This window comes from Cololabis saira, chromosome 5 (genome assembly GCF_033807715.1).
Source record: "Cololabis saira isolate AMF1-May2022 chromosome 5, fColSai1.1, whole genome shotgun sequence".
Taxonomy (NCBI): Eukaryota; Metazoa; Chordata; class Actinopteri; order Beloniformes; family Belonidae; genus Cololabis; species Cololabis saira.
This window is the reverse complement of record NC_084591.1, coordinates 44,320,306-44,347,059: the sequence shown is the minus strand read 5'-3', so window position 1 is coordinate 44,347,059 and position 26,754 is coordinate 44,320,306. Positions and strand designations below refer to the sequence as shown.

General features: G+C 38.8%; 3 protein-coding genes across 7 annotated transcripts in view; 1 reads left to right on the top strand and 2 right to left on the bottom strand.

Annotated features, from left to right (window-relative positions):
* ankrd27 (ankyrin repeat domain 27 (VPS9 domain)) overlaps window positions 1-16,479 on the bottom strand; it is a 53,228-nt gene extending 36,749 nt beyond the window's left edge. For all 4 annotated transcript variants that reach the window (XR_009782719.1, XM_061722233.1, XM_061722234.1 and 1 more), the window contains exons 1-3: window positions 16,135-16,479; window positions 6,313-6,435; window positions 860-970 (exon numbers count right to left, since the gene is read on the bottom strand). Coding sequence is in view for 3 of the 4 variants with exons in the window: in XM_061722233.1 (XP_061578217.1) it covers window positions 860-970; window positions 6,313-6,414 (213 nt within the window). In the remaining variant the exon portion in view is untranslated. The remainder of the gene's footprint in view (window positions 1-859; window positions 971-6,312; window positions 6,436-16,134) is intronic.
* A 1,935-nt stretch (window positions 16,480-18,414) lies between these two features.
* Window positions 18,415-23,651, top strand: lipt2 (lipoyl(octanoyl) transferase 2). 2 transcript variants are annotated; one of them, XM_061722237.1, is made up of 4 exons: window positions 18,415-18,523; window positions 21,394-21,766; window positions 21,844-21,970; window positions 22,915-23,651. In XM_061722237.1, exons 2-4 carry the CDS (start codon window positions 21,410-21,412, stop codon window positions 23,175-23,177), a joined length of 747 nt encoding a protein of 248 aa, XP_061578221.1. In that variant the 5' UTR covers window positions 18,415-18,523; window positions 21,394-21,409; the 3' UTR covers window positions 23,178-23,651. The 2 variants fall into 2 exon arrangements, with proteins under 2 accessions (XP_061578221.1, XP_061578220.1); XM_061722236.1 differs by lacking the exon at window positions 18,415-18,523 and having other exon boundaries at window positions 21,377-21,766.
* Window positions 23,652-26,228: 2,577 nt separating this feature from the next.
* tdrd12 (tudor domain containing 12) overlaps window positions 26,229-26,754 on the bottom strand; it is a 42,212-nt gene continuing 41,686 nt past the window's right edge. Inside the window, exons 33-35 of the mRNA XM_061722799.1 lie at window positions 26,574-26,727; window positions 26,405-26,474; window positions 26,229-26,305 (exon numbers count right to left, since the gene is read on the bottom strand). Coding sequence (XP_061578783.1) covers window positions 26,229-26,305; window positions 26,405-26,474; window positions 26,574-26,727 — 301 coding nt within the window. The remainder of the gene's footprint in view (window positions 26,306-26,404; window positions 26,475-26,573; window positions 26,728-26,754) is intronic.

Here is a 26,754-nt window from a genome sequence, read left to right as displayed (position 1 = left end):
ATAAAATAAAACAAATATCCCTTTCCTGCATAACAATTAAATTAAAATACACTGTGCAATTAATACAATGTAGACAGTAACAGGCAGACTTTTCCACTGAGGTTGACAGTTGTGCAAATAACAAAACATTTGTGCAAATCTCAAATAAAACATTCAAGTCAATTTGTCACAAAATAAGCTATATCAAAATCATTAAAAAAAAAAAATGTAAAAAAAAAAATATATATATATATATATATTTTTTTTTTTTTTTTAAATCGATATAAATTATATTGTCTCGTACCATATCGTGTTTGAAAATATATCAATATATATTAAAATCTCGATATATCGCCCAGCCCTAAGTTATGCACTTCAAGACTGCAGTAATTAATATATTTAAAAGGTATTTCTTGGCCCTCCCATCCAGGTTTTTGGGTATTACTCCCAGCAGTGCCACTGTGGGGTTTTGTGGGATATCCTGTAGAAAAACCTATTTGAGGGCATCAAATACCTCTCTCCAGAGTAAGAAAACTGAGTTTTAAAGTTTCCAATGACCAGACTCATTCTTAAAAGGGTTACTCTGAAGATGATGGTGATTAGACTTGAACAGATTCAGCTCTTTAAACAGCTCTCAAGTCAACAGACCGCACTACCCAGATGTGTCAGGTCCAGTTAGGAGAATTTAGGGCCAACAAGCTTTCCAATGAAGAGTTTGTCACAGCCATGAAAGGCCTCTAGTTAAATAAATAGAACGAGTGAGTGTTTGATTTAATCAGGATTTATCCAAATGGAGCTGCTTTTCGAGTGTCGGGCAATGTCTTGATCACATAAAAGGCCAAAAAGATGGGCTTCCTTTTCAGAGGTTGTGAAGACGAACCTTTCCATCCACAGTTTTGTATCTGTCATCCTCCGGCTGGAGGACGTAGCTGTCAAAGTGAGAGTCCGAGTAGCTGCTGACGCTCACACTTCCACAACATGGAACCAGAACCTGCAGGTTTCCCACAACATGGGAGAGGAAGAAAAATGTACTTTTTATTTAATTTATTAACCACTCAGCGCATATTTAAACAGGCATAGTCAAACTGGATTAAATCACAATGTATGACGATCTGTGGACTTCTCCTTAGTGTGCATTAGATGACAAATTGATGCCAATTCAGTCAAAAATAAAAGGATAATTGTTCTTTTCTGGTTCAAGTTATAAACAATAATACTTCAGTGTAACTGCTGTGGGTTTAACTCAATGCTACTTATTGAAAATTGATGTTTTCTGCGTATAAGTCAGACTGAATTATCTCTCCGTGTCATTTAATCTTTGTACACAGGAACATTCATGTGAAACCTGAAAATGAACTGCCTGAATGTCAAATTTAGTTCTGCGTATGACGCTATTGGCTTTTATCAGAATGTCCTCCGAACTATTGATTTCCATATTCTTTATGCGTCTCTCTGCGTAGAAAGCTAACAGTATTTCGTCACAACCCCCCTCATCTGGCCCGTTTTAGTGACCTTTGAATTACATGAATTCCTGAAGGAAAACGTCAGGATAACAGCTGCTTTAAACTCGGTTTATAGACACAGTTACATCATCATGCTCTTCAGCGCTGAAACACCTGAAGTGCTGATTGTCCTGATGAGAGCACTATGCTCTAACAATGTTGGTCCTATCAGAAACAGGAAGATTTCAATCTAGTTTTTGTTGTTGTTTTTTTGTCTAGATGTCCTTAGATGATGACAATCTACCATCACTAACTTCACTCAACCCTTCAGTCCATCAGTTTGGTTCATTCAGTCAAAATAACCCTTCAACTTCACCAGGCAGAAGCTCATTTAACACGAGGTGTGAGTTGGAACAACAACTACTTTTCACAAATGGAAAAAACAAGAATTACATGTATTCAATTCACCTGTCGCACTGTGGAAGAGCATGACGTGTTTGCTAAATGTTTTGTCAATTTCAAGTGAAACACAGATGAAACAACAGCAACATGATGAACTCTGGAGAAACGTGGACTGATGACGGGCGCCTGCAGTCGATAACGATAAATTTAATTTCATTTGCTCACGAACCCGGCTAGTCATTTTTCTTCTTCTTCTTCTTTTTTAAAGTAGCATCATTAGCTTCCTTCTCACTTGGGGCTCTGTTCCCCTTTGTGGCAACGCTCTTGATGCTGTTTTGGCTATACCAGGGGTCGGCAACCCGCGGCTCTAGAGCCGCCGTAGTGGCTCCTGGAGCTTTTTCAGAAATGTTTGACCTTTTTTTTCCTTTTTTCTTCTTTTTTCTTTTTCTCTTTTTTTCTTCCTTTTTCCTTTCCTTTTTAATCTCGACATTTCAACTTTTTATCAAGATTGTACTTCAACATTAATCTCCACATTTCGACTTTTTTCTCAACATTTCAACTTTTTTCTCTAAGTGCATAATGAAAAATAAAATCTCCCTCCAGTTCTAACTAATATAGAAACATGCAGCATGTGTTGTCTTCATTCTAAGGCTGATACAAAACTTTTCATTTTTTGCAGCTCCAGACCAATTTGTTTTTTGTGTTTTTGGTCCAATACGGCTCTTTCTACATTTTGGGTTGCCGACCCCTGGGCTCTGTTTTCTCAACATTTCGACTTTTTTCTCGAGATTGTACTTCAACATTAATCTCGACATTTTGACTTTTTTCTCCACATTTCTTCCCCCAGTTATAACTAAACTAACTAAAACTTTTCATTTTTTGCGGCTCCAGACATATTTGTTTTTTTGTGTTTTTGGTCCAGTATTCGCTCTTTCTACATTTTGGGTTGCCGACCCCTGGGCTCTACGTTCTGACAACAACCCGTTTATCACCGCTCCTGTGATGTGCTGACCAATGTGGTTTTCTGCACTGGTTTTCATCCTTTCATCGCTGTTACGCCCTACTGGACTGCCAGTTAGCACAGCACTCCTTTCAGCTGCGTATCTGCCTCCCAAGGCTGAACAGAGGCGTAACAGTGCAGAATGAAATGTTCTTCTCACACAGCGAGATGGTGTGACGGTGCTACACTGGGTTAAGGGCCCTGAGACAGGCTTTGTTATGGAATGGTGCTAACAAACTGAATGTAATCCTCTTCCTCCAGGCCATCATGAGTAAAACCCGTCTCCCCGTACGGCAGCAGCTGAGCTCTAGATCATCTGAGTATCCTCAGACGTCCTGATGGGTCAGAGCTGCTGCTGCTGCCTGCGTTTACACATCTGATCGCTGCTGCAGGCGTCGGTCATCACGATCACATCACACCAGTTTCAGAGAAACATTTTCTGCTGTTTTTCCACATCGTTTGATTTATGTCCACCTCTGAGAACGCCCTGAAGAAGCTTAGAGAATTTATTCTTATTTTAATAGTGCAACTGTATTTACATCAAGGCTTTTATTGTACAATTGTAAGTAGTGTTTGTCACTTGAGGTACTTTTTTTTTTGCTTTTGTTAATTCTGATGTAGCAAAAGCGTTATTCATATAACTGATCACATGAACGATCAGCCATTTCTGCCTCTGAAAAGTGAACACGAGCGCACTTGCTGGAGTGAAACAATAACGATAGTGTCTCCCGTTTAAAAATATTGTTCAAATCTCTCCATTTTCTTCTCGTACGTGACTGAAGTCCAACTTTTGTTTCCAGCTATAAAGGACTGTCTCAGAAAATTAGAATATTGTGATTTTCTGTAATGCAATTACAAAAACTAAAATGTCATCCATTCTGGATTCATTACAAATCAACTGAAATATTGCAAGCCTTTTATTATTTTAATATAGCTGATCATGGTTTACAGCTTAAGAAAACTCAAATATCCTATCTCAAAAGATTTGAATATTCCGGGAATCTTAAACTGTAAGCCATAATCAGCAATATTAAAATAATAAAAGGCTTGCAATATTTCAGTTGATTTGTAATGAATCCAGAATGTATGACATTTTTTTTTTTTTTTTTTTTTTTTTTTTAAATTGCATTACAGAAAATAAAGAACTTTATCACAATATTCTAATTTTCTGAGACAGTCCTGTAGAATATGACACTACTGTTGTACCTGGTCTATTTGTACCAAACCCTCTCATAAAAGTTTGACATTTTAAAAGGTTTGTTTCATGTTAGATGTGACAGAAACTACTAACATTTCTGTCAGAAACATAAATGTAGCGAGAGCTAAAAAAGGGCTGAGAAAGAGGAAGCTGCTCTGAAATGCTGAAACCACAATAATACCCACGGTGACACCACACGACTACCTGCTGCTGAAACATCAGTCAAACACACACACATGCAGAACTCCCGGCTACAAGGATGTGATCAGTCGAGCCATGTGCAGGCCAGCTCTGTGTTATCACATTTCCTTTCTGCAGTCTCATGACTTCTAATCTCCACTGGCGTAGATCACCGACCGTCTTTGCTGCCAGCAACATGAGTTTGTTGTTTTTGGCTTTCATTTGTTCCTCACTTACAGTAACAAAGACGACTGCTGGAATACCACACTGACCCACGCTCGTCTCAGGAAACCAGACGGAGCACTCAAACTGTAATAGGATATAATATTGTTGTTTCAGTCTTCAGCAAAATGGACATCGGAGAACCAGCGATGCCTCATTTCTGAGCAGTGAAGCTTCATAAAGTGATGCTGAGAGAGAGAAAAAGTGTAATCTAACTGTATAATAAAAGTGATGTTCAGCTAGAAATGCACTGGGATGCTAAAACCTACACAAACTGAATCAGGACTGATCTGATGCAATATTGGTATCAATAGGGGTGCAGAGATAAGTCAACGTTTTCAACAAAAATTTATAATAAAAATAGTCGCCAATGAATTTCACTGTCGACTATTTTCGTCCAAAAAAAAAAGAAAAAACAAGAAAAGAAAATTCAACAGAGTGAGGCATGACCTTTCTCTTTCTTTCTTTCTTTCTTTCTTTCTTTCTTTCTTTCTTTCTTTCTTTCTTTCTTTCTTTCTTTCTTTCTTTCTTTCTTTCTTTCTTTCTTTCTTTCTTTCTTTCTTTCTTTCTTTCTTTCTTTCTTTCTTTCTTTCTGAGTTATCTCCCTCCCTCCCTACCTCTGCTGAGAGTTGCACATGTACAATAGCGTACAAAATATTTCAAAAATATGGCGCTGGCTGATGCAACACCTGGACGACTGGCAGCAAAGTTCATTAAAAGATGTATTTTTAAATGAAGTGTCCATCTTTCTTGTGTTTTATTGTTAATTAGCACATTATTTAAACAACCTCATGCAAAATGTAAAAGCTGAGAGCTAAATAAGAGCCATTTCATAATTATGAGATCTATAACCAACGATTAGAATAGGGCTGTTCGATTAATCGATTTTAAATCGTAATCGCGATTATGTAATTAGAACGATGTTAAAACGTGAAAATCGTAAAATCGATTTTTCACTTTTTTTTTTTTTTTTTTTTTTTTTTATTTATTTATTTTTTACCTTGTCTGCACACATATTAATGATTGATACCATATTAATGATTAATGGAAATACCTCTCAAAACCTGTGACAAGTGCCCCATGGGAGAGGCTCTTTAGTGTAGGAGGGGGCGTTGGAACCATGGTGATATACTAACATGCCACCGGGTAGACCGGCTCGTGTTCCAGCAAAAAACTTGCAAATGTGAATAGCAAATGTAATGACTGACATTACACACCTCTACCTCCTTCATGGGTTGCATTATTATTTAGCATGCAAAGACCCAGTTTAGTTTAATTAGAAAATGTCTTGTTTTATTTAATTGGAAATATAACTTACTGTATGTTTGCAAGTGCTGATTTGCTGATTTTTTTTTTTCAGAGATAAAACTTTATATTTTATTATATTTTTTAAAACTTTTTTTCAACTTATTTTACAGAGTTTTGCACTTTATTCATTCATTTCTGGTTTAATAAGAGCAAAGTTTGCACTTAAAGCCCAAGGGGGCAAATGTTCAATAAAAAAAACAGCATATTTGAAATCATTTCTTTGCCTTTTGTCAATTCACAAAATAATCGTAATCGTAATCGAAAATCGGATTTTGAGAGAAAAAAATCGAGATTTTATTTTTGGGCAAAATCGAACAGCCCTACTTGGGTAATGATCAGAGTTGTGACAGTGTGGAAAACCATAATTTCCTTGTTTCTTTGAGAAATCATAAACAGGAAGGAGCTGGACAGTGGGAGTTTTGGCATGTCTGCAAGTCCACGCATTACACATCTGCTTTCCTAATCAGTGTTCAGTAATCACGGCTTCTCCAGAGGCAATAATTCACCTGACAAACTCACATCCTGGTGGTTAACGTACAGTGAAGTCCTGCAATCTAAACAAGAGAGAAAGTGTGGCTCACAATGCCGTGGAGCTCTGCCACTCGGCTGCAGAGGTCCGGTCTCTGCTTCTCCAGCGCCAGGTAGAACGGGTTCTTCAGGATGTTCTCATCATATACAGCCATAAGGAGCTCCAGGTCGGGACTCTGCAGGGAACAGGAGTCAAACATCAGCACGATGGAACCACTGAAAACAAGTTTACAAGGTGAAACCTGGGGCAACCACAAACTCTGGAAATTAAATCAATTAAGAAGAAAGAAAGACATAAACACATCCTCTTAGTTTTCCACATATTGCGTCTGTATTTGGGTGTACTTTTAGTTTGAGAGATATTTACTTTTTCACAGGACTGCAATTCATGTTAAAGATGTCAGAAAAAAAAGGAGATGGACTAAAGAGAAAAAGAGAAGAAAATGTATCCAACTTAACTGCATTGGAGGAAAATGTTTGTGTGTAATTTCTGACTTAGGTATGCTGGGATTTCTATCAACGTAATATTTAACTTTAATCAAGAGGAAGCTTTACAAACTCACAAAGCGACTGAGACGAGAGCAGCCTTAAAATGCTCAAGAGTGAGACCAAGAATATAGTATACACAGTACTGGAGTTGAGGGGGGATGAGGGGGGACGGCATCCCTCCTGAAATAAAAAAGTCAAAATCATCCCCCCTGTAAAACTGCCATCCCCCCTTTCCATCCCTTATGTAATTTCATCAATGAATGTGGTTTTACTGCTATTTCAACATTTAGAGTCATCACCAGAAAAATAACACCAGAAAAATTACTTATTTGACAATTTTCACCTGTTTCAAGTACATTTTCACTTGAAATAAGTAAGAAAATCTGCCACTGGGACAAGATTTATCTTTTATTACAAGCAAAAAAATCTTGTTCCACTGATAGATTTTTCTACTTATTTCAAGTGAAAATCTACTTGAAACAAGTGAAAATTGTTGTTTTTTCCAGTGATGAGTCTTGTTTTAGGTGTAATGAGATTTTTTTTTACTAAAATAAGACATTTTAACTATAAATAAGACAAATATTCTTGTTAAGATTGTGAGTTTTTGCAGTGATCCATGTTACTTATCCTGTGAAGGACAGAGTCATATTGATAAGTTCAGAAAACTGTTCTTTATTTTTGTGTTTTGATGTATTTTATGCAAGTCCAGTGGATATTTAAAGCTTACAGAAGGCTGCATTTAACTGCTGCTATGTCATTCCTGCAGTATTTCTGCAGCTGTTTTGGTCACTGCTATTATTATTTGTAATATATTATATTATTTGTAATCAGCACAAATTATCTGTCCCCATATGATCAAATCCACCATCCCCCCTGAATTCTTTTTACAACTCGAGTACTGAGTATACATTAGTCAGTAACAGCATTTAAAGCATTGACATTTCGAGTAATTAACACTGCTCATTTAATACATGTTCTGGTGGGAAATTATTTCATCCCGACACTCACACGGGTGTCTACGACCAAAGTTTTTTATTTCTATGGAGCTTCATTCAGCTGGATAATCAGTTTTCAGGGCTGGTGTGTCCAGTTTTTAAAACAGCCAAGCTTCAAAAGACATTTGCCAGCATGTTATCATTTTCACTGCATCTTTACAATGAAATATAGCACAGTCTCATAGTCCATGTGGCCTTGAACATCATCTGCTGTAAAGCTTCAGGTCTTTTCGGTTGTTAAAAAGACAACACGCTAAAGACTTCAGCTATGTGGCAATACTTGGTGGGAGACAAAACTACAAACCACTGACTGCTGAAACTACAGCATCTTCACTTCAACAGAATCAACAAGGAGTCTACCCTGCTGAAAAATGCAGGCGATCAATATCATAATATCATCATAATATCAGTATCATAGCAGCTTCGGTCAACTGTGATGCTGAGTCATCACTGCAAACGTCTCAGTCGTTTACATCTGCATTCTCAGCAGTGGGAGTGAGGAAAACATGAAACACACAGAATGTGGACCGATCATAGTTTAAATTAATTTGATTTCTGTAGACTGTTCCTGGTTCTAGTTTCTTTGGCCAAGAACTTGCCATCGCAAGATTGTTTTTGCATGACACAGCCCGTAAAGGCTCACGAGAGTTCTCATAGCACCGGCCCCAAGCCCAGATAAATGTGGTGGGTTGTGTCAGGAAAGGTATTCCCACGTACAAACCCTGTGCTAACATCAAAACGTGGAACACAATGATCTAATCTCTGGAGGTGGCCGCTGAAGCGATAACCCGAAAGAAGCTGTTGTTCATCTACAACGATCAAGAAATTGTAATGCCATGCAACTACAGGACTGTCTCAGAAAATTTGAATATTGTGATAAAGTTCTTTATTTTCTGTAATGCAATTAAAAAAAAAAAAAAAAAAAGTCATACATTCTGTATTCATTACAAATCAACTGAAATATTGCAAGCCTTTTATTATTTTAATATTGCTGATTATGGCTTACAGTAGGGCTGTGCGATTTTGGACAAAAATAAAATCCATATTTTTTTCTCTGAAAACCCGATTTTCAATTTCGATTTCGATTTTTTTGGTAAAACTACAAAAGACAATGGAATAAATTGTTTCAAATATTTTATCTTTATTTTTAAAGAAAAATAGCAAACAAATTTCCCTACTGGGAATGAAGTAAAATTAAAAAATACTGTAAATCCTCCTTGAGTTTAGTAAAGTGACAACATTTACAATGTTCTTGACCAAACAAAGATGACTAGACGAGCTCTGTCTGTAATGCAACCAACTGCAAAAAAGGAAAATCGATTTTCCGATTTTCCTTTTTTTAACATCGATTGTGATTAATAAATCTGATTTAGATTTAAAATCGATTAATCGCACAGCCCTAGCTTACAGTTTAAGATTAAGATTCCCAGAATATTCTAATTTTTTGAGATAGGATATTTGAGTTTTCTTAAGCTGTAAGCCATGATCAGCAATATTAAAATAATAAAAGGCTTGCAATATTTCAGTGGATTTGTAATGAATCCAGAATGTATGACATTTTTGTTTTTGTAATTGCATTACAGAAAATCACATCATTCTAATTTTCTGAGACAGTCCTGTAAATTGCTTCACTGCTGTTGGGCCCCCCTGGATTCAATTCAGTTTTATCTATATAGCATCTATTGCAACATATGTTGTCTCTAGGCGCTTTCCAGAGACCCAGAACACGACCCCAGCCCCGAGCAATTATTACATAAACAATGGCAGTTAAGAACCCCCCTACTGGCAAGAAAAGCTCCCCTTTAAGAGAGAAGAAACATTGATCAGGACCTGGATCACAAGAGCAGGAAAAGAGATAAGAAAGAGAGGATGAAGAACAGAGAGAGGAAAGGCACAGATATGTTGTCAATGGTACATAAGACAAGATATTAGTATTAATTATCATTATCTGGAGAACTGAGAGTATTATGTACACATGACTGATGTAATCTAATAAAAGCGCAGTTTAATACAATAGCACAGAATCCAATGCTTTTTCTGAAATCGTGCAGCCCTAGTTTCTAGTCTCTTCAGAAAGTTAAATATATACTTATGAGCAGTTTTAAAATTAAGCAAAGCCTTCGGTTTGTGTGTTATAAAGAGACAAACGTGGATATAAACATAAAGAGGGATGGCAAAATGTTGGATTTAAATGCTTAACAAGCAGTCCCACAGTGTTTAGACAGAGATGTCAGTTTTAGTGTCAAACGCTCACTGGAAGATATCAGGCTATGAAACAAACAGCAGAGCATCTGAGATCATTGCCCATTATGCGGTGAAGAGAAATGTCTCGCTCATTTTGCATTCATTCCTCTGCCACTGAGCTCAAATCAGCTATTCAGCAGATGCATCTGCAGACACCATAGAGTCTATTCATAGATCCTGCACAGAAAACCACACACACATGAGGAAATGTTCAAAATAAAGCCTAAATGAGGCTTTTGAAGTAATAAGAGAACATATTGGATGACTGAACTGCCGTTAACATCAGAACAAACAAAAACAAGCTTAATCCCATCAAATCTGCCCATGCACAACCCTGAAGCAGTAGCTGATCTTCTCACCTCACTGCCCTGCTCAAAAACCAGCTTCATCCTGCCTCCGCACGGAAACACCCTCACTGGGAAACCAGACCGGCAGGGCAGACACAGAAATCCTGCACTGGCCCCACGTCAGGCGGCTCAGCCAGGATAAAACCCAGGAGCACGTCACATGACCACCATGGTCCTCGTGACCTCACAGACTGGAAGCACACAGCATTCAATGGTGCATTAGCATGTCCGTTTCCTGAGCCAGACACAGAAAAACATCACACGCTGCCACGAGCCGGGTAGAATCACTTCTGAGGGGCCACAACCTAATAAACTTAAAGTTTAGTTTAAAGTTGATAGGGTCAGGAAAATACAAACAAATTAATTAACAGTGCAAATTCAAGATATTTAATATCTTTACTCTCATCCAGAATACTATTCTCATCAACCATGCCTTGATTTAAATGTCCCCTCCTCTTCCTCAGCCATGTCAGCCGTGCTTTAATATTGTCTTGTTGAAATATTCGTGGGGCGTCCCTGGAAGAGATGTGGACCTGAAGGCACTTTTACACATTCTATTTGGCCATCACTGACGCAGAAATTACTTTTACTAAAGCACCGGTACAACCCAGGACCCTCACAGAGCTTGAGCTTCTGGACCTGTTGCTGAATGTCTGGAATGATCCTTGACATCTTTAGTCTGGAGTAGGGCTGGGCGATATATCGAGATTTTAATATATATCGATATATTTTCAAACACGATATGGTACGAGACAATATCGATTTAAAAAAAAAAAAAAAATTTTACATTTTTTTTTTAATGATTTTGATATAGCTTATTTTGTGACAAATTGACTTGAATGTTTTATTTGAGATTTGCACAAATGTTTTGTTATTTGCACAACTGTCAACCTCAGTGGAAAAGTCTGCCTGTTACTGTCTACATTGTATTAATTGCACAGTGTATTTTAATTTAATTGTTATGCAGGAAAGGGATATTTGTTTTATTTTATTCAAGAAGCATTTTTATTCTATATATGCAGGCAGTTTATTTTTATTTCATTTGTTTTATACATTTTGATACTGTGCAGACCTCTGTTAATAAAGGAACCTGTGTGACATTTGGCACGAGGCTTTGTATTAAAACTCAGTTTTTTTAAGGGTTTGCCTCAGAAAAAATGAAGCTAACAGAGATGCTATGCTATAATGCTTTGGGGGAAATTAAGGCACAGAAAAAATATCGAGATATATATCGAGTATCGCCATTTAGCTAGAAAATATCGAGATATGACTTTTGGTCCATATCGCCCAGCCCTAGTCTGGAGTATAAATTAAACCCATTTCTTTCCAGCAAGATCTGAAACGCCGCTCACTTGTCTACTATGTGCTCATCCCGGTTGTCTTTGGGACATCAACACCATCTGTGGATCAGTTAACACAAGGCTCTCTGTCCTTGACTTGTTTGGGCACATAAGCTTTGAGTTGCTACAGTAATGTTGGAGATTCCCCAGTCATCCTTGGTCCATGTGGTTCTATAGACTATGAACGACAGTTCTTGATGAAGGGACTGAAGGATTAGAGTTAATGGGTTGTATCCAGCTTGACCTCTTGCCCTTTACTCAGGGAAATTCCTACAGATTCCTTGAATAGTGTAATGATTTTACGCAGTTTGAAAGGATATATGTATGGATATGTGTGTGCAAACACTGGAAATCCCTTCCAGCCCAAACATATCAATGCCCACAAGGTTCACAAAACATGTATTCTTTCCACAGTAAACCTTTAAAGTGGCGTTTGTGAATAAAGCTCTGAATTTTAGTTCTTAACAAAGGTTTCTTTCATTAATCCTTTCACAATGTGGCAATATCAAGGTACTGATAATGACTTATTGATTTTTTTGCCATGTGAGGGATCAGAGGTCATGAGTAACCAACGTAGGTCTGCAGCTTTTCCAGATTCCTTGAATTGTTTCATGATATTTACATAGTAGGTGAAGAAATGTGAAAAATGCTCTCTCTCTCTGGGGAACATCATTTTTAAATGTGTCTATCATTTTCTCACATTTCTAGAGTGAAGTGGAGACCTTGTATTTGTATCTTAGGAGCTGTACGTAATCCTTATCCTACATGTCTACCTTTGCACGTGGTGAACATTAAAAAACACAAGAGAAGTGAGTCAGATGCACAAATTAAGGCAATTAAAATAAAAATAAATGAGTGCATTTGAACCATTGAATAAAGGTCAGTTAAAAGCATCACTCCTGGTGGCAGCTTGCCACAGCACCTTTCCACTTTTCACCTTTCACTAGTAGCTTTTTTACCCGCTTCCAAACGGGATAGTCGATAACGTCTGGTCTCTCGCAGGTACGATGGACGAGCTGAAGCACCGACAAGGACAAATCTGGAGTTTCAACAATGCAGCATCATGTCTGTCCCCAAGACCGACTTTCTGAACTCTCCATCTACACTAGTGGACTAGCTAGAGACTAGGGGGGTTTCAGAGTGACCATGGACAAGTGGACTAGCTAGAGACTAGGGGGGGGGTTCAGAGTGACTGGGGAGGGTAGATTTCCCCAAAAACCAAAGCAGAAGAGCCAAAAACAGCTCTGTATTCAAACAGAGACACCAGTCCTTTCTCTCCTCTTCTTTTTAAATCATGTCCCCTTGAAGTTCACGTCCTCATACTGGGCTCTCAAGTCCCTCAGTCAAACCAAGCACTGGGCTGCCAAGGACTCTCCCCTCCAAATAATGCATGTCAATGCAACAGTGACAAAAAGAGACATTTTCAAGATACAATCACCAACGACAGACACTTTCACACACCACCTGATGCAACATGTCTCAAATAAAAGGTCTGTTAGATCAGCCACATAGACAACATATGAGCAGAAAATGTTAGATTTCACATTTTCTAGAGACTAGGATTGGTTTCAGAGTGACTGTGGACCAGAGGACTTAACTGAGACTTGGGGGTTGTTTTGGGCAGCCTATGTCCAGACACAAGTCCAGACACAAGTCCAGACACAAGTCCAGACTAGGCATGGGGCGATATCGTATATCGCGATAAAAAACGGCCGCGATAACGTTATCGTGGGGTACTGTAATTATCGCCAAAAAAAAAAAAAAAAAAAAAAATATTATTATTTTTTTATTTTTTTTTGGAAGAAAGTGTCAATTCACTCGCCCGGTTGCATATCCGGCCCAGACCGGATACGGATCCAGCTGTAGAGGCGGAGCGCCGGGCGGAAGTGAAGAATCCATCGACGTGTGTTATTGTTGATGAGCAGGCAGAGCAGCCAGCCACTGTTAAAGTTTCAGAGAGTAATACAATCAGTGTGCATTTGGCTCTACTTTGTCACTTTATTTCTATTTGTCACTTATTTCTTGCGACTCTCAGGGAAGTATTTTCTTACAAAAAAAGAAAGTTCAAATAAGTACCGGTACCGGTACTATAGTTTACACTTTGTAATGCATAACATTTACAGTGCACTATTTATTCTCTACCTCAAGTGTCACTGTGTTGAGAATGATTTGAGAATAAATGTTCTGAAGGAACCAGTGGATCCACGGTTAGTCTTTTTCCTTGCATTTTAAGAATTTTATAAGCGACACGCTAATATCGTGATAATTTCGTAATCGTGATATTTTTGTCCACTAATATCGTGATATGAAATTTTCATATCGTCCCATGCCTAGTCCAGACACAAGTCCAGACACAAAGGATGGTTAGATTTCCCCAAAAACGAAAGCAGAAGCAGAAGAGCCCAGAAGCCAGAAACAACTCTGTATTCAAACAGAGACACCAGTCCTTTCTCTCCTCTTCTTTTTAATCATGACCAGTGGATTAGGTAGAGTAGGGGGGGGGTTCAAGCTGACAGTGGACTTTCTAGAAACTAGGGGGTTTCACAGTGAGAGACAAATAAATGAATGTCAGTCACCATAAACGGACTGCCATGTTCACAGCTTGGTTTTGGAGAAGACTAGTGTTAATAAAAGCTGAAGACGACAGGTAGAGGACAGGTAACAGCTACTGACAACAAGCTGACTGAGATGAGTCGCTCAGCAAACCCAAGTCAACACGTTTCTATCATGGATCTATAATATTAGGTTTCTATAAACCAGCCTGTCAGCAACATCTATAACTGGTGGAAACGGTCACGTAAAAGCAGCTCGTCAGTGACATTTTCACCAGTTTAGTCCATGGGTCGGACCAGATATCAGCACCACTCAAGGTGACAAAACTTGCTTATAATTTCTGAAAAGATCCATGTCTGTAGATGATATTTTGGTATGATAACCCTTCCTGAGTGGCAGCTGTATTACAGGACTGTCTCAGAAAATTAGAATATTGTGATAAAGTTCTTTATTTTCTGTAATGCAATTAAAAAACTAAAATGTCATACATTCTGGATTCATTACAAATCAACTGAAATATTACAAGCCTTTTATTATTTTAATATTGCTGATTATGGTTTACAGTTTAAGATTAAGATTCCCAGAATATTCTAATTTTTTGAGATAGGATATTTGAGTTTTCTTAAACTGTAAGCCATGATCAGCAATATTAAAATAATAAAAGGCTTGGAATATTTCAGTTGATTTGTAATGAATCCAGAATGTATGACATTTTTGTTTTTGTAATTGCATTACAGAAAATCACAATATTCTAATTTTCTGAGACAGTCCTGTATAGTTACCCACCCCCTTCAGAAAATTACATTTTAGATGCTGGTGCATATCCTGGTTTAGACTCATGTACAGGATATCTGTCAATGTTTCACTATATTGTCTTTGGTATCATTTTAAAGGGGACATTTTAAGCATTCATTCAAGCTAAGATGTGAATCTTTCTGACCAACATAGAGGTCTCTGCAGCTCTTTAAACTATAAACAACACACATTTTTACACAATTTTCGCCTAAATGATATACTATCTTTTATCCCTGTGTCACCTAGGAACAACAGAGACACAAAATACAAAAACTGGAATACTCACAGGACCATAAGGATTCAGGAAATATCACATCTTAACTTGAATTAATGCTTTAAAGGTCCCCTTTAAAGTGATACCAAAGACAATACAGAACTGTCTCAGAAAATTAGAATATTGTGATAAAGTTCTTTATTTTCTGTAATGCAATTAAAAGAAAACTAAAATGTCATACATTCTGGATTCATTACAAATCAACTGAAATATTACAAGCCTTTTATTATTTTAATATTGCTGATTATGGTTTACAGTTTAAGATTAAGATTCCCAGAATATTCTATTTTTTGAGATAGGATAGTTGATTTGTAATGAATCCAGAATGTATGACATTTTTGTTTTTGTAATTGCATTACAGAAAATAAAGAACTTTATTACAATGTTCTAATTTTCTGAGACAGTCCTGTATTGTGAAACACAATAGCTATGATCCAGCTGCCACTCAGGAAGGGTTATCATACCAAAATATCATCTACAGACTATTAGACATAGATATTTTCAGTAAGTAGGTTTAGTCCCCTTGAGTGGTTCTGACCAGTGAAGTGTTGGGCTCTGGTCCCTGGACCCATAGACATATATACATGTATATATGTATATGCCTGGTCCAGTTACCTGTTTAAACCTGTCAACTGGTCGATGCTACCGTTAAGCCTGATTTATGGTCCGCGTTAAAACGACGGCGTAGCCTACGGCGTACGGTGCGCGTCGCCGCGTATCCTACGCCGTAGGCTCTGCGTCGGTGTAACGCGGGACCATAAACCAGCCTGCAGCCCGCTAGCATGGCCGCCGGTGGTCCCAGCGTGACTCTGCAGAGCTGCTGCTCGTCTGTGTTTACCGGTTCTGTTGAAGTCCCGGGGGGCCAGCACGGCGGCCCCTTCACTCTAGCGAGGCTGCCGGTGTGCTTCCCGGCCGGGGCGTGTGTGCGGGGTGGTTGTTGTCCCGGTACCGGCCCCCCAGCAGCATGTTAGGGCAGGATGATCAGATGTCTCTGCTCATCCAGATGTGGCAGCTCTGTCTTAGTAGTCCGTCAGGGGAGGCGATACAGCCACGGTTACAGCGGGCTGTTACTCTTTACGGTTAAGAACACGTTTGATATGAATTCAGATTAGTTCTTGAGGGAAAAACCTCCATGGTAGAAGCATCTCGGTCAAGCAGGTATTTCAGAGCGTTTCACTGCCAAGGATCAGCAGGAAGTTGTAATACACAAACACGCACAACCGACTCAAGACTGCCCTCTGGCGGCCGCGGCGGGGACGTGCATCAGGAGCATCAGGAGCGGGCAACACATCACACAAACTAAAAAAAAAAATATATATATATATATATATATATATATATATATATATATATATATATATATATATATATATATATATATATATTCAGTACTCGAGTTGTAAAAAGAAATGAGGGGGGGGGGGTGGATTTTATCATATGGGGACGGATAATTTGTGCTGATTACAAATATAATATATTACAAATAATAGCAGTGACCAAAACACCTGCAGAAATACTGCAGAAATGACATAGCAGCAGTTAAATGCAGCTTTCTGTAAGCTTTAAATATCCACTGGGCTTGCATCAAATACATCAAAACACAAAAATAAAAAACAGTTTTCTGAACTTATCAATATGACTCTGTCCTTCACAGGATAAGTAAAATGGATCACTGCAAAAACTCCAAATCTTAACGAAAGAATCTTAAGAATATTTTTCTTATTTCTAGTTAAAATGTCTCATTTTAGTAAAAAGAAATCTCATTACACTTAAAACAAGACTCATCACTGGAAAAAACAACAATTTTCACCTGTTTCAAGTAGATTTTCACTTGAAATAAGTAGAAAAATCTGCCAGTGGAACAAGATTTTTTTTGCTTGTAATGAGAAGATAAATCTTGTCCCACTGGCAGATTTTCCTACTTATTTCAAGTGAAAATTTACTTGAAACAGGTGAAAATTGTCAAAATAAGTTATTTTCCTGGTGTTATTTTTCTGGTGATGACTCTAAATGTTGAAATAGCAGTAAAACCACATTCATTGATTATTGATTATCATTCATTATATATATATATATATATATATATATATATATATATAGAAATTAAATACATTTTGATCATAATGAAATAGATTTTAGGGGGTAGGATTTAATACGTTTTTACTTCTTCCTACTCCTTTTCGAGCATGTTTATTATGATGGATGCATGTTTTTATTTATATTTTTGTTTTTTATTTCTTATTTACATGTATTTATTATTGTTTTGTTTCGTATTCATTACTGTTTCATGTTCGAAATAAAAATTTAAATCAATCAAAAGGCAGATTACTTGATTACAAACAACCAATTTGTTTCTTTTATGAGAACAATTGACATTTATTTACATATTATGCAAACTAGTTAACTGTTTGTTAAATTTTCATATAAAAATAAATACAATTATTTTAAACTGAACATTTCCTGAAACATCAAAAAAACATATTTTTTCTAAGTACCAAAAATAGGGCTGCAGCAATTGAATATTTGTGTGATCGATTATTCGATCAAATATTCTATTGATTAATCGGATAAAACTTACTTTTGCTTCATCTATCTATCTATCTATCTATCTATCTATCTATCTATCTATCTATCTGTAATTTTAGATTAGATAGTCCTTTATTCATTCATTCACTTTGAGCAGCAGCAGTACACACAATACACACATGCAGAGAAAAAGGATAAAAAAGTAAAAAATACGTAAAACAAAATATAAACAGTAGAAGAAGAAAATAGTGCAGTATGAGATAAAAAAAACAGGTACGATATGGATGAAATAGAAAGATTTTGCACATCTTTTATTATAATGATAATAATAATTATTTTATTAATGTCATTATTATTATTATTACTATTAATGTCATTATTATTATTATTATTATTGTTGTTGTTATGACTGTTATCATTATTATTATTGTTATTGGTTGAACAGAATTCAAGACAAAAACTACTAATGTCTGAGTCATCACATAAACACTTGGTTAATCCATAACTCCACATTTATTATCACAAAACAGAGAACATACACTTTTTGAAGGTTAGGAAAACAGTTTATTATGAAAGGGCTCATGATTTCCGGTGTGGAACCCGGAAGTGGATGGTTTCACAGCACAGCCCAGGAAAACACGAGCGCTGCAGGTGGAGGAGAACACCTGAGAAGTAGTGGCTCAGTTAAAGTAGTGGCCCAGGTAAAGATAGTAAAATTAAAACAGTCTGATTGAGAAAGACGACATAACAGAAGTGGTTTTAGCGGCATTTATATGCGCATGCGCGACGTCAGACCGCCACAGGATACTGAAGGACAGTCCGGAGTAGGAACTAAAATCTCGATTTCTAGTCATATAAATGTTTATTTTACTAAAATCTGACAGCCGAATTCTCTGCAAACGCCTTCTGGTGTTGAAAGATACTCGTTTGTTCCAAAAGCACGTGCCGGATTTCTGTGGTTTGTTAGTTTGTCTAGAATCTGACATATTCTCGGGCAGATTCTGCGACTCTCGTTTACTTGACAAAGTCCTCGCTCGATTCCCGTCCCGAGCAGTAAGTAAGTAGTAAGTAGTGTAATGAATAGTAAATGTTACTGATTTAAATTTGACTGAATTTGGAAATGAAACCTGGATTTTAGATATTAAAGATTGAAATTACATTATTTACCATTAAAGTAATCAGATTACAACGTATAGCAGCATCACTGAAATGGACCTGATCAATCACAACGATGTGCATTTAATTTTTTCATTTTTATTCTTTATTTCATTCATTGAAAGAAAAACAAAACAGTTCAATATGATTACAACAAATCTCAACTCTTATTTTATCTGTCCCATTTTTCTAAGAAATCAAATTTCCATTAATGTAATAATAAAAAAAATTACAAATTACGTAATTTAAAAAAAACCCACAAAAGAACAACAACAAAAAATCTACAACAAAGTTATAAAATAACACAAAATAGCTGTCGTCAAACACAGATAGTCGTATTCTTTTTGGATTCAAAGAAAAAAAAAATATGACTGGTGCTAAAAAGAGAGAGAGAAAAAAGCAAAGCCACCTAACTTAACCATTATCATGATATTTCTTCATCAAACTGGCTTTTATTATTCTTTTAAATGTAATGTTTTGATTTTATTTCAGATTGTTCCATAAACTTATAGCTTTTACAGAAAAACAATGTTCCATGCAAATTTTATTCATATATTTATTCAACCGAGGCCGTTATAAACACTAAACTGTAATTAAATACAGACACATGCAGATGCAGCAAAACATTAATCAGATGCAAATAAAAATAGTTTCGAAAACTACAAGTCTGTCTAAAGTATAAAAAGCAGGGCTGTCAAATGATTCACTTTTTTAATCAAGATTAATCGCATGTTGTCCACACATTTCTTTGCTGTTCAAATTACCTTAAGGTATTTTTTAAATTTTTGAATACTGTTAACAACATGAGAAAGGGCAAATATGCTGCTTTATCAACTATGCTTTTTTATCAACTTTCCACACAAAAAAGCTTTTGACCTGAATGTAACATTCCTTCATAAATACAAACACAATGTAGTCCCCAACTTTACACTTGTATAGACTAACCTAAGATTCCTTGTTGTTTTAAGCAGCTCAATGTAAAACAATGACCCATGCATCACAAACATTGTACAAGAAATGCATTGGTCAGTTAAATGTTCCATGTAATTATGTCTAACGTCATATGGAGGAAAATAAAAGGCTCAAAAAATATCCCCTTCTCCTAAGTGGTATTTGAGACTCGACGTACTTCCATGGTAATTCATTTCAAATCCACATGCAAATAACTTGTCCAGCAAACCATCTGCATCTTTTTGAAAGTGAACTAGCCGTTCAAAAGTCCCTTTTCATTCTCCATTTCTCAGTTCACCAGACTTTTCCTCGAGCTACGGTGCCGTCGAGCGCCAGAAATTATATAATGCGCGTTTTTTTTTTTTTTTTTTTTTTTATCCTGCGCGTTAATCGTGCGTTCAAATAATTTTCAGCGTTAAGAGGACGTTAAGTTAATGCGTTATTACCGCGTTAACTTTAACTTTGACAGCAGGGTGTCAGCCTAGAAAATGATCGGCCGCGATGGCAGGGTGTCATCAGCTTAGGAAATGATTGTACATGGATGGCAGGGTGTCATCAGCGTAGGAAATGATTGTACATGGATGGCAGGGTGTCATCAGCGTAGGAAATGATTGTACATGGATGGCAGGGTGTCATCAGCGTAGGATATGATTGTACATGGATGGCAGGGTGTCATCAGCTTAGGAAATGATTGTACATGGATGGCAGGGTGTCATCAGCGTAGGAAAATGACCGGCCGTGGATAGCAGGGTGTCATCAGCGTAGGAAATGACCGGCCATCGGCAGGGTGTCATCAAGCTATGGTTCCGTCGACCGCCAGAAATTATATAATGCGCATTTTTTTTTTTTTTTTTTCTTATCCTGCGCGTTAATCGTGCGTTCAAATAATTTTCAGCGTTAAGAGGACGTTAAGTTAATGCGTTATTACCGCGTTAACTTTAACTTTGACAGCAGGGTGTCAGCCTAGAAAATGATCGGCCGCGATGGCAGGGTGTCATCAGCTTAGGAAATGATTGTACATGGATGGCAGGGTGTCATCAGCGTAGGAAATGATTGTACATGGATGGCAGGGTGTCATCAGCGTAGGAAATGATTGTACATGGATGGCAGGGTGTCATCAGCGTAGGATATGATTGTACATGGATGGCAGGGTGTCATCAGCGTAGGATATGATTGTACATGGATGGCAGGGTGTCATCAGCGTAGGAAATGACCAGCCACGGACGGCAGGGTGTCATCAAGCTATGGTTCCGTCGACCGCCAGAAATTATATAATGCGTGTTTTTGTTTATCCTGTGCGTTAATCGTGCGTTAAAAAAATTGTTGCCGTTAAGAGGACGTTAACGCGTTAACGCGTTAACTTTGAAAGCCCAAATAAACACATATCAATATGTCTCCTGTCTGAGTGGTGTCTTCAGGAGGGATGGAGGTGCAGGTTCTCATGGCCCCCCCTCTCTGGTTCCAGGTTCTTACGGTCCTGGATGGGGGCCGGCCGGCCCCTGGTGGAGGTGGTCCGGCTGGGCCTGGTCTCCTACCAGGAGGGCCTTCGTCTGCAGCAGGTCTACGTGGACCGGCACCGGTCCGGTCGGGCTAAGGGTCCGGCCAACGCTCCGGACAAGGCTCCGGCCAACGCCCCGGCCAACGCCCTGCTGCTCTGCCAGCACCCGCCCGTCTACACCACCGGGATCCGGAACCAGCCGTACCCGGGTCCCGTCCTGGACCGGCTCCGGCTGCTGGGGGCCGACGTCCACCGGAGCAACCGCGGGGGACTCATCACCTTCCATGGACCGGGCCAGCTGGTCTGCTACCCGGTCCTGGACCTGGGCTGTTTCAGGAAGGTCTGGACCCGCCCAGAACAACCCGCCCGGAGTCCTGAAGCAGCCGGAAGGTGTTGACGTGTTTTCTGTCTCCCCAGAGCGTCCGCTGGTACGTCAGTCAGCTGGAACAGACCGTCATCTCTCTCTGCAGCAGGTTTGGAGTCGAGGCGTCGACGTCTCCTCACACCGGCGTCTGGGTCGGAGACAACAAGATCTGTGCCATCGGTACGAAACCCAGCGGTGATGTCGGTAGAAACTAGGGATGTCCCGATACCGATACTGGTATCAGGGCTGATACCGATACCGATACTGGTATCAGGGCTGATACCGATACCGATACTGGTATTGGGGCCAATACTGCTCTCATATACGGTACTCGTACTTGCAAAAATTCTCCGATACCACTTCATTGTTGTTGTAGTTACTGATTAGCAACTCTAGGGGGAGATGTTGAGCCGCAGTCAGCTGTGATGAGAAGAGAGTGATACCCATGAGTGAGCCTGGCAGCGCCATTTCAATTCAATTTTATTTGTATAGCGTCTAATACAACAAATGTTGTCTCTAAGCGCTTTCCAGAGACCCAGAACATGAACATAAACCCTGAGCAACTATTAAATAAACAGGCAAGATAGTGACAGTTAAAGCCCCAGATATACTGTTTGAGCTTGCGTTCACGTCCGTTCTCCTGCACCACCAACCGCAACGTCGCTGGCGTAGTACGCAAGGAGAGCGTGTCGTACCGACGGTGACCGATAGGGGGCAGTAAGCAGAGCAACAGTTGGAAAAGTGATTAATTTCGCCTTTTTTCTCCACATTCAACTTTTTTCTCAAGATTGCACTTCAACATTAATCTCGACATTTTGACTTTTTTTCTCAACATTTTGCCTTCATTCTAAAGCTTATACAAGACTGCAGACATATTTGTTTTTTGAAAAGTCAAAATGTCGAGAAAAAAGGCGAAACGTCGAGAAAAGTCGAAATGTCGAGAAAAAAGGCAAAATGTCGAGAAAAAAGGTGAAATGTTGAGAAAAAAGGCAAAATGTCGAGATTAATGTTGAAGTACAATCTCGAGAAAAAAGTCGAAATGTCGAGAAAAAAGTCGAAATGTCGAGAAAAAAGGTGAAATGTTGTGTCACCGTGGTTCTGTTCTGGTTTTGTTCTGTCCTCAGGGATCCACTGCGGCCGCTACGTCACGTCTCACGGGTTTGCTCTGAACTGCAACACGGACCTGTCCTGGTTCCACCACATCGTGCCGTGCGGCATCGAAGGGAAAGGCGTGACGTCTCTGAGCGGCGAGTTAAAAAGAGACGTCAGCGTGGACGAGGCCGTCCCCCTCCTGCTGGACGTCTTCTCGGACACGTTCGGCTGCCGGCTGACTGAAGGGACGGGTCCAGGACCGGCCGCGGACGGCAGGGTGTCATCATCAGCGTAGGAAATGACCAGGACCCACTTGAGCTAAACATGACAGACTTAATGTGCAGGATATTTATGATTTCAAGACCTGCTCAGTCGATGTGAATCGAAAACTGAAATAAAGAGAAGACAAAACTGTCTTGACATGTATGTTCCCTACGAACAGTGAGCGTCTGCCGGACTGGACCACGGTCTGCCGGAGGGGGCGGGTCCACGTGGACCTGAGTGATGGAAATAGAACCTGATTGTCATTTTAAAATGTTTACCACATGAATATTAAACTGAAAACGTCTTTACACGAGAAACCTGGTCCTGCTTCCTGGCGTCGTATTGAGTCAGCTTTAGTTTTAATTTTGAATTGAGAGTCTGCTTAAGTGCCAATTTGAGACTCAGCCTTAATTTATTTCCTAATTGGTTTGCTGATGTGCTTGAGCTTTTTCTTTTGAATTTCATTTATGAAACACACTTCACCAATAAAAATGTGGATTTCAAATCTTCTCTTACTGTGTTCAATTGATTAATCATGCACTGCATTTGCAATGTCCTAGAATTCAAATTCTTTATTTGGGGAACTTCAGCAGATATGAGATTCAAATGCGATTAATTAATTATAAATCTTGTACAGAGATTGGGTTTTAAAGGCTGTGGTCTTAAACCTTTGATCAGCTGAACAGCCTACTTCAGTTAAATTGTTTTCAATGAATTGCATACTCATTTTTTTTTCTCTTACTCGTATTTCTTGTTTTTGTATTTTCAAGCTCTACGTAGAACATTCTTAAGACCAAGCAGTGCGAAATGCAAATTCTTGCAATTTCCGGAATGGTTTTGATCAGTAGTGTGTGTGTGTGTGTGTGTGTGTGTGTGTGTTAAAGGAAACATCCACTGAGTTACTGCTTCTACAAGCAGATCTACAACAGGGCTGGGAAACCTGGACCTCCAGGGCTGCTGTCATGCATGTTTTACATTTAGATTTCAGTAATCTACCATTATGCACTCCATCCTTTATTTCTCACATCTCATTTCATTCTTTTTAACCGATGTCTGTCATGAATTACTGCTTTTAAACTTTTTTTTGGTTTTGTTCTATTTTGTTTTATTGCTTTTATTTCAACTTATATCATGTGATCTACTATGTGATGTTTTAATGTCTCTATAAAGCACTTTGATTCACCTTGTTGTCCAATTGGACTACAAATAAACCTGCCTTGCCTTTGTTTCCCTGCGTAAGCACACCCTGATACTGCTTAATGACAGCACTGTCATTAAGACTTGTGCTGATGACCGGCCCCCGATCTATCAACTCAGAATCATGGACATACTTCACCTAATAGAACCACATGATTTCTATTGTTTTTACACAAAAACACAGGATGTAGGAGGATTTGCAGGACTGTAGATATCTGGGAAAAGCTGGAGTTGAGTTTTGGTTCTAAACTTTATCTGAGAAGGCCATTTGAGACTTCTGAAACTCCTGCTCCGACAAGATTCTGCACATAATACATATTATTTTAGTAATTTGTGAATAATTACATCTACTTTTTAAAAGGGTCATTTTTACACACTTAAAGAATAAATGTTGTTACATGACACGCAAACACATGATCCTCTTGTGTGAACTGACAACTTTTTTTATTATTTTTTATTATTTACAGAAAACAGATGTGTCGTAGCTTCATAAACACATCAATAACCAGCTCTATAGCGGCCTATCTCTCAGCCTCACAGCTCACGTACTTCCTCCCAAACATTCACAACTGAAAGGACAAGTCCTCTGTGATGTCACCCAAATGTTCGTAGATCACCAGTTTGGTCATCTGTCTCCACAGCTCACCACATTTGGGCCAGTAGGTGGGAAAAAAAGTGATTGTGCTTTTAAAAAAAAAAATATATATATATATATATATATATATATATATAAGAAACAACTAAATAATTTCCACAAAAGAGATTGCAAAACTTTATGACTTCACATTCAGTGACTTTTAGTAGCCGGTCAGTAGCCGGTATATGGCGACTGTGAGTGCCTGGCAAAGCACCTAAAACAACAACACTTTATTAATCCCCAAAGAGAAATTAATCTAATAAATCTTCCATTTGTCCACATCACACACAGGAGACCCCAGCAGACCCTAAGAGAGTCAGCTTGACCCCATGAGATTGCAACAGCTTCACAAAACCTCTAAGTCAGGGGTGTCCAAAGTGGGTCCTCGAGGGCCGGTGTCTGCATGTTTTAGATGTCTCCTCGCTTCAACACACCTGATTCTAATTACTGGTCGTCACCAGCTTGCCATCAAGGTCTGGATAGTTCTGTTGGTGTCACAGCTACTTTTATCACGGTGTGCTGAAGCAGGGAAACATCTAAAACCTGCAGGACACCGGCCCTCGAGGACCCACTTTGGACACCCCTGCTCTAAGTCATTGAACATTCTTTCAAATGAGACAGAAACTGAAAGATCTTAACATGAAACAAAAACGTGTTGGTGTTGCTTCATCTACATGTGGTCTTGAATTAACACAAATAAAGATCACAAAAACGACATTCTCAGTTAATATTTTAAGCCAACAGAGCTTTTGCTTAAAATGTGTCCTGAGTAATCCCATCACCCCAAGCTCGTCTTTCATGTTTTCATGTCCAGGGGTGAAAACAGGAGAAAATTACTATGAATACTATGTATGAATATGAAGAAAACTGCTCATCCTAAATCCTACACACTGGTCCTTCAAACTGGGAACAAGAGACCGTGTTAATGTGAAAAGTGTAAACTGAAATCTTCCAGATTCAAGACTTGTCAACAAAATAAAAACTGCGGCGGAAACAGCAGCTGTACTCTATCAAACTTCTACCAATATTTAGGGTGAGGGGATGACCTGTCCCCAAAATAATGAAGCCTATTCTCCACACGTGTGTCCAAGATGAGTGAGGTCAGACCATCAAATTAATGCAAAGATGTTTGGGAAGTATGAGGGAGACCATCATGAAACAAACAAACTAAAAATCTCCCTTTTAATTCCAGATGAAGTGGGGCAGATTAAAGGAAGAACCTGAACACAAACACTGATTTGAGTCAGTTCAATCGCTGTCGCTGCTGCAGCTGCTCTCTGAATCAGTGGACCAGCAGTGTCCTGTGTTCCCCTCAAAATACGGACCTGTAAGGAAACCAGAGAACGTGCAGACGTCACAAACACCAGTTATTTCCACGTCTTATCAGTTACAGTCAGAACTTCAGACTGTGTGTGTCGACTTGCCGTCTGGCGGTTTATCGTCGTCGTCGTCGTCCTCTTCAAAGTGCTCCATGTTGTAACTCACAAAAATATTCTACATAAAAACAAAACAGCTGTTTCATTCTTCATCACAGCAGTTTCAAGTATCTTTCCTTCTATGGAACGTGGAGGAAACAAAAGCAAATGTGTGTACCTTGTTCTTGACGAGTCTGTCCCAGTTTCCCGGCTGCTCCTTCACCAGTTTGAGAACTGGTTCGTTGGCCTTCATTTCCCAGCAGCTCAGGTCGGCTGCGATGCTCTGGTGCAGCTCCAGGTCGGCCCGGTAGCAGCGACCACCGATTCTGCCGCTTAACATAGTCCAGAAACCACATGTC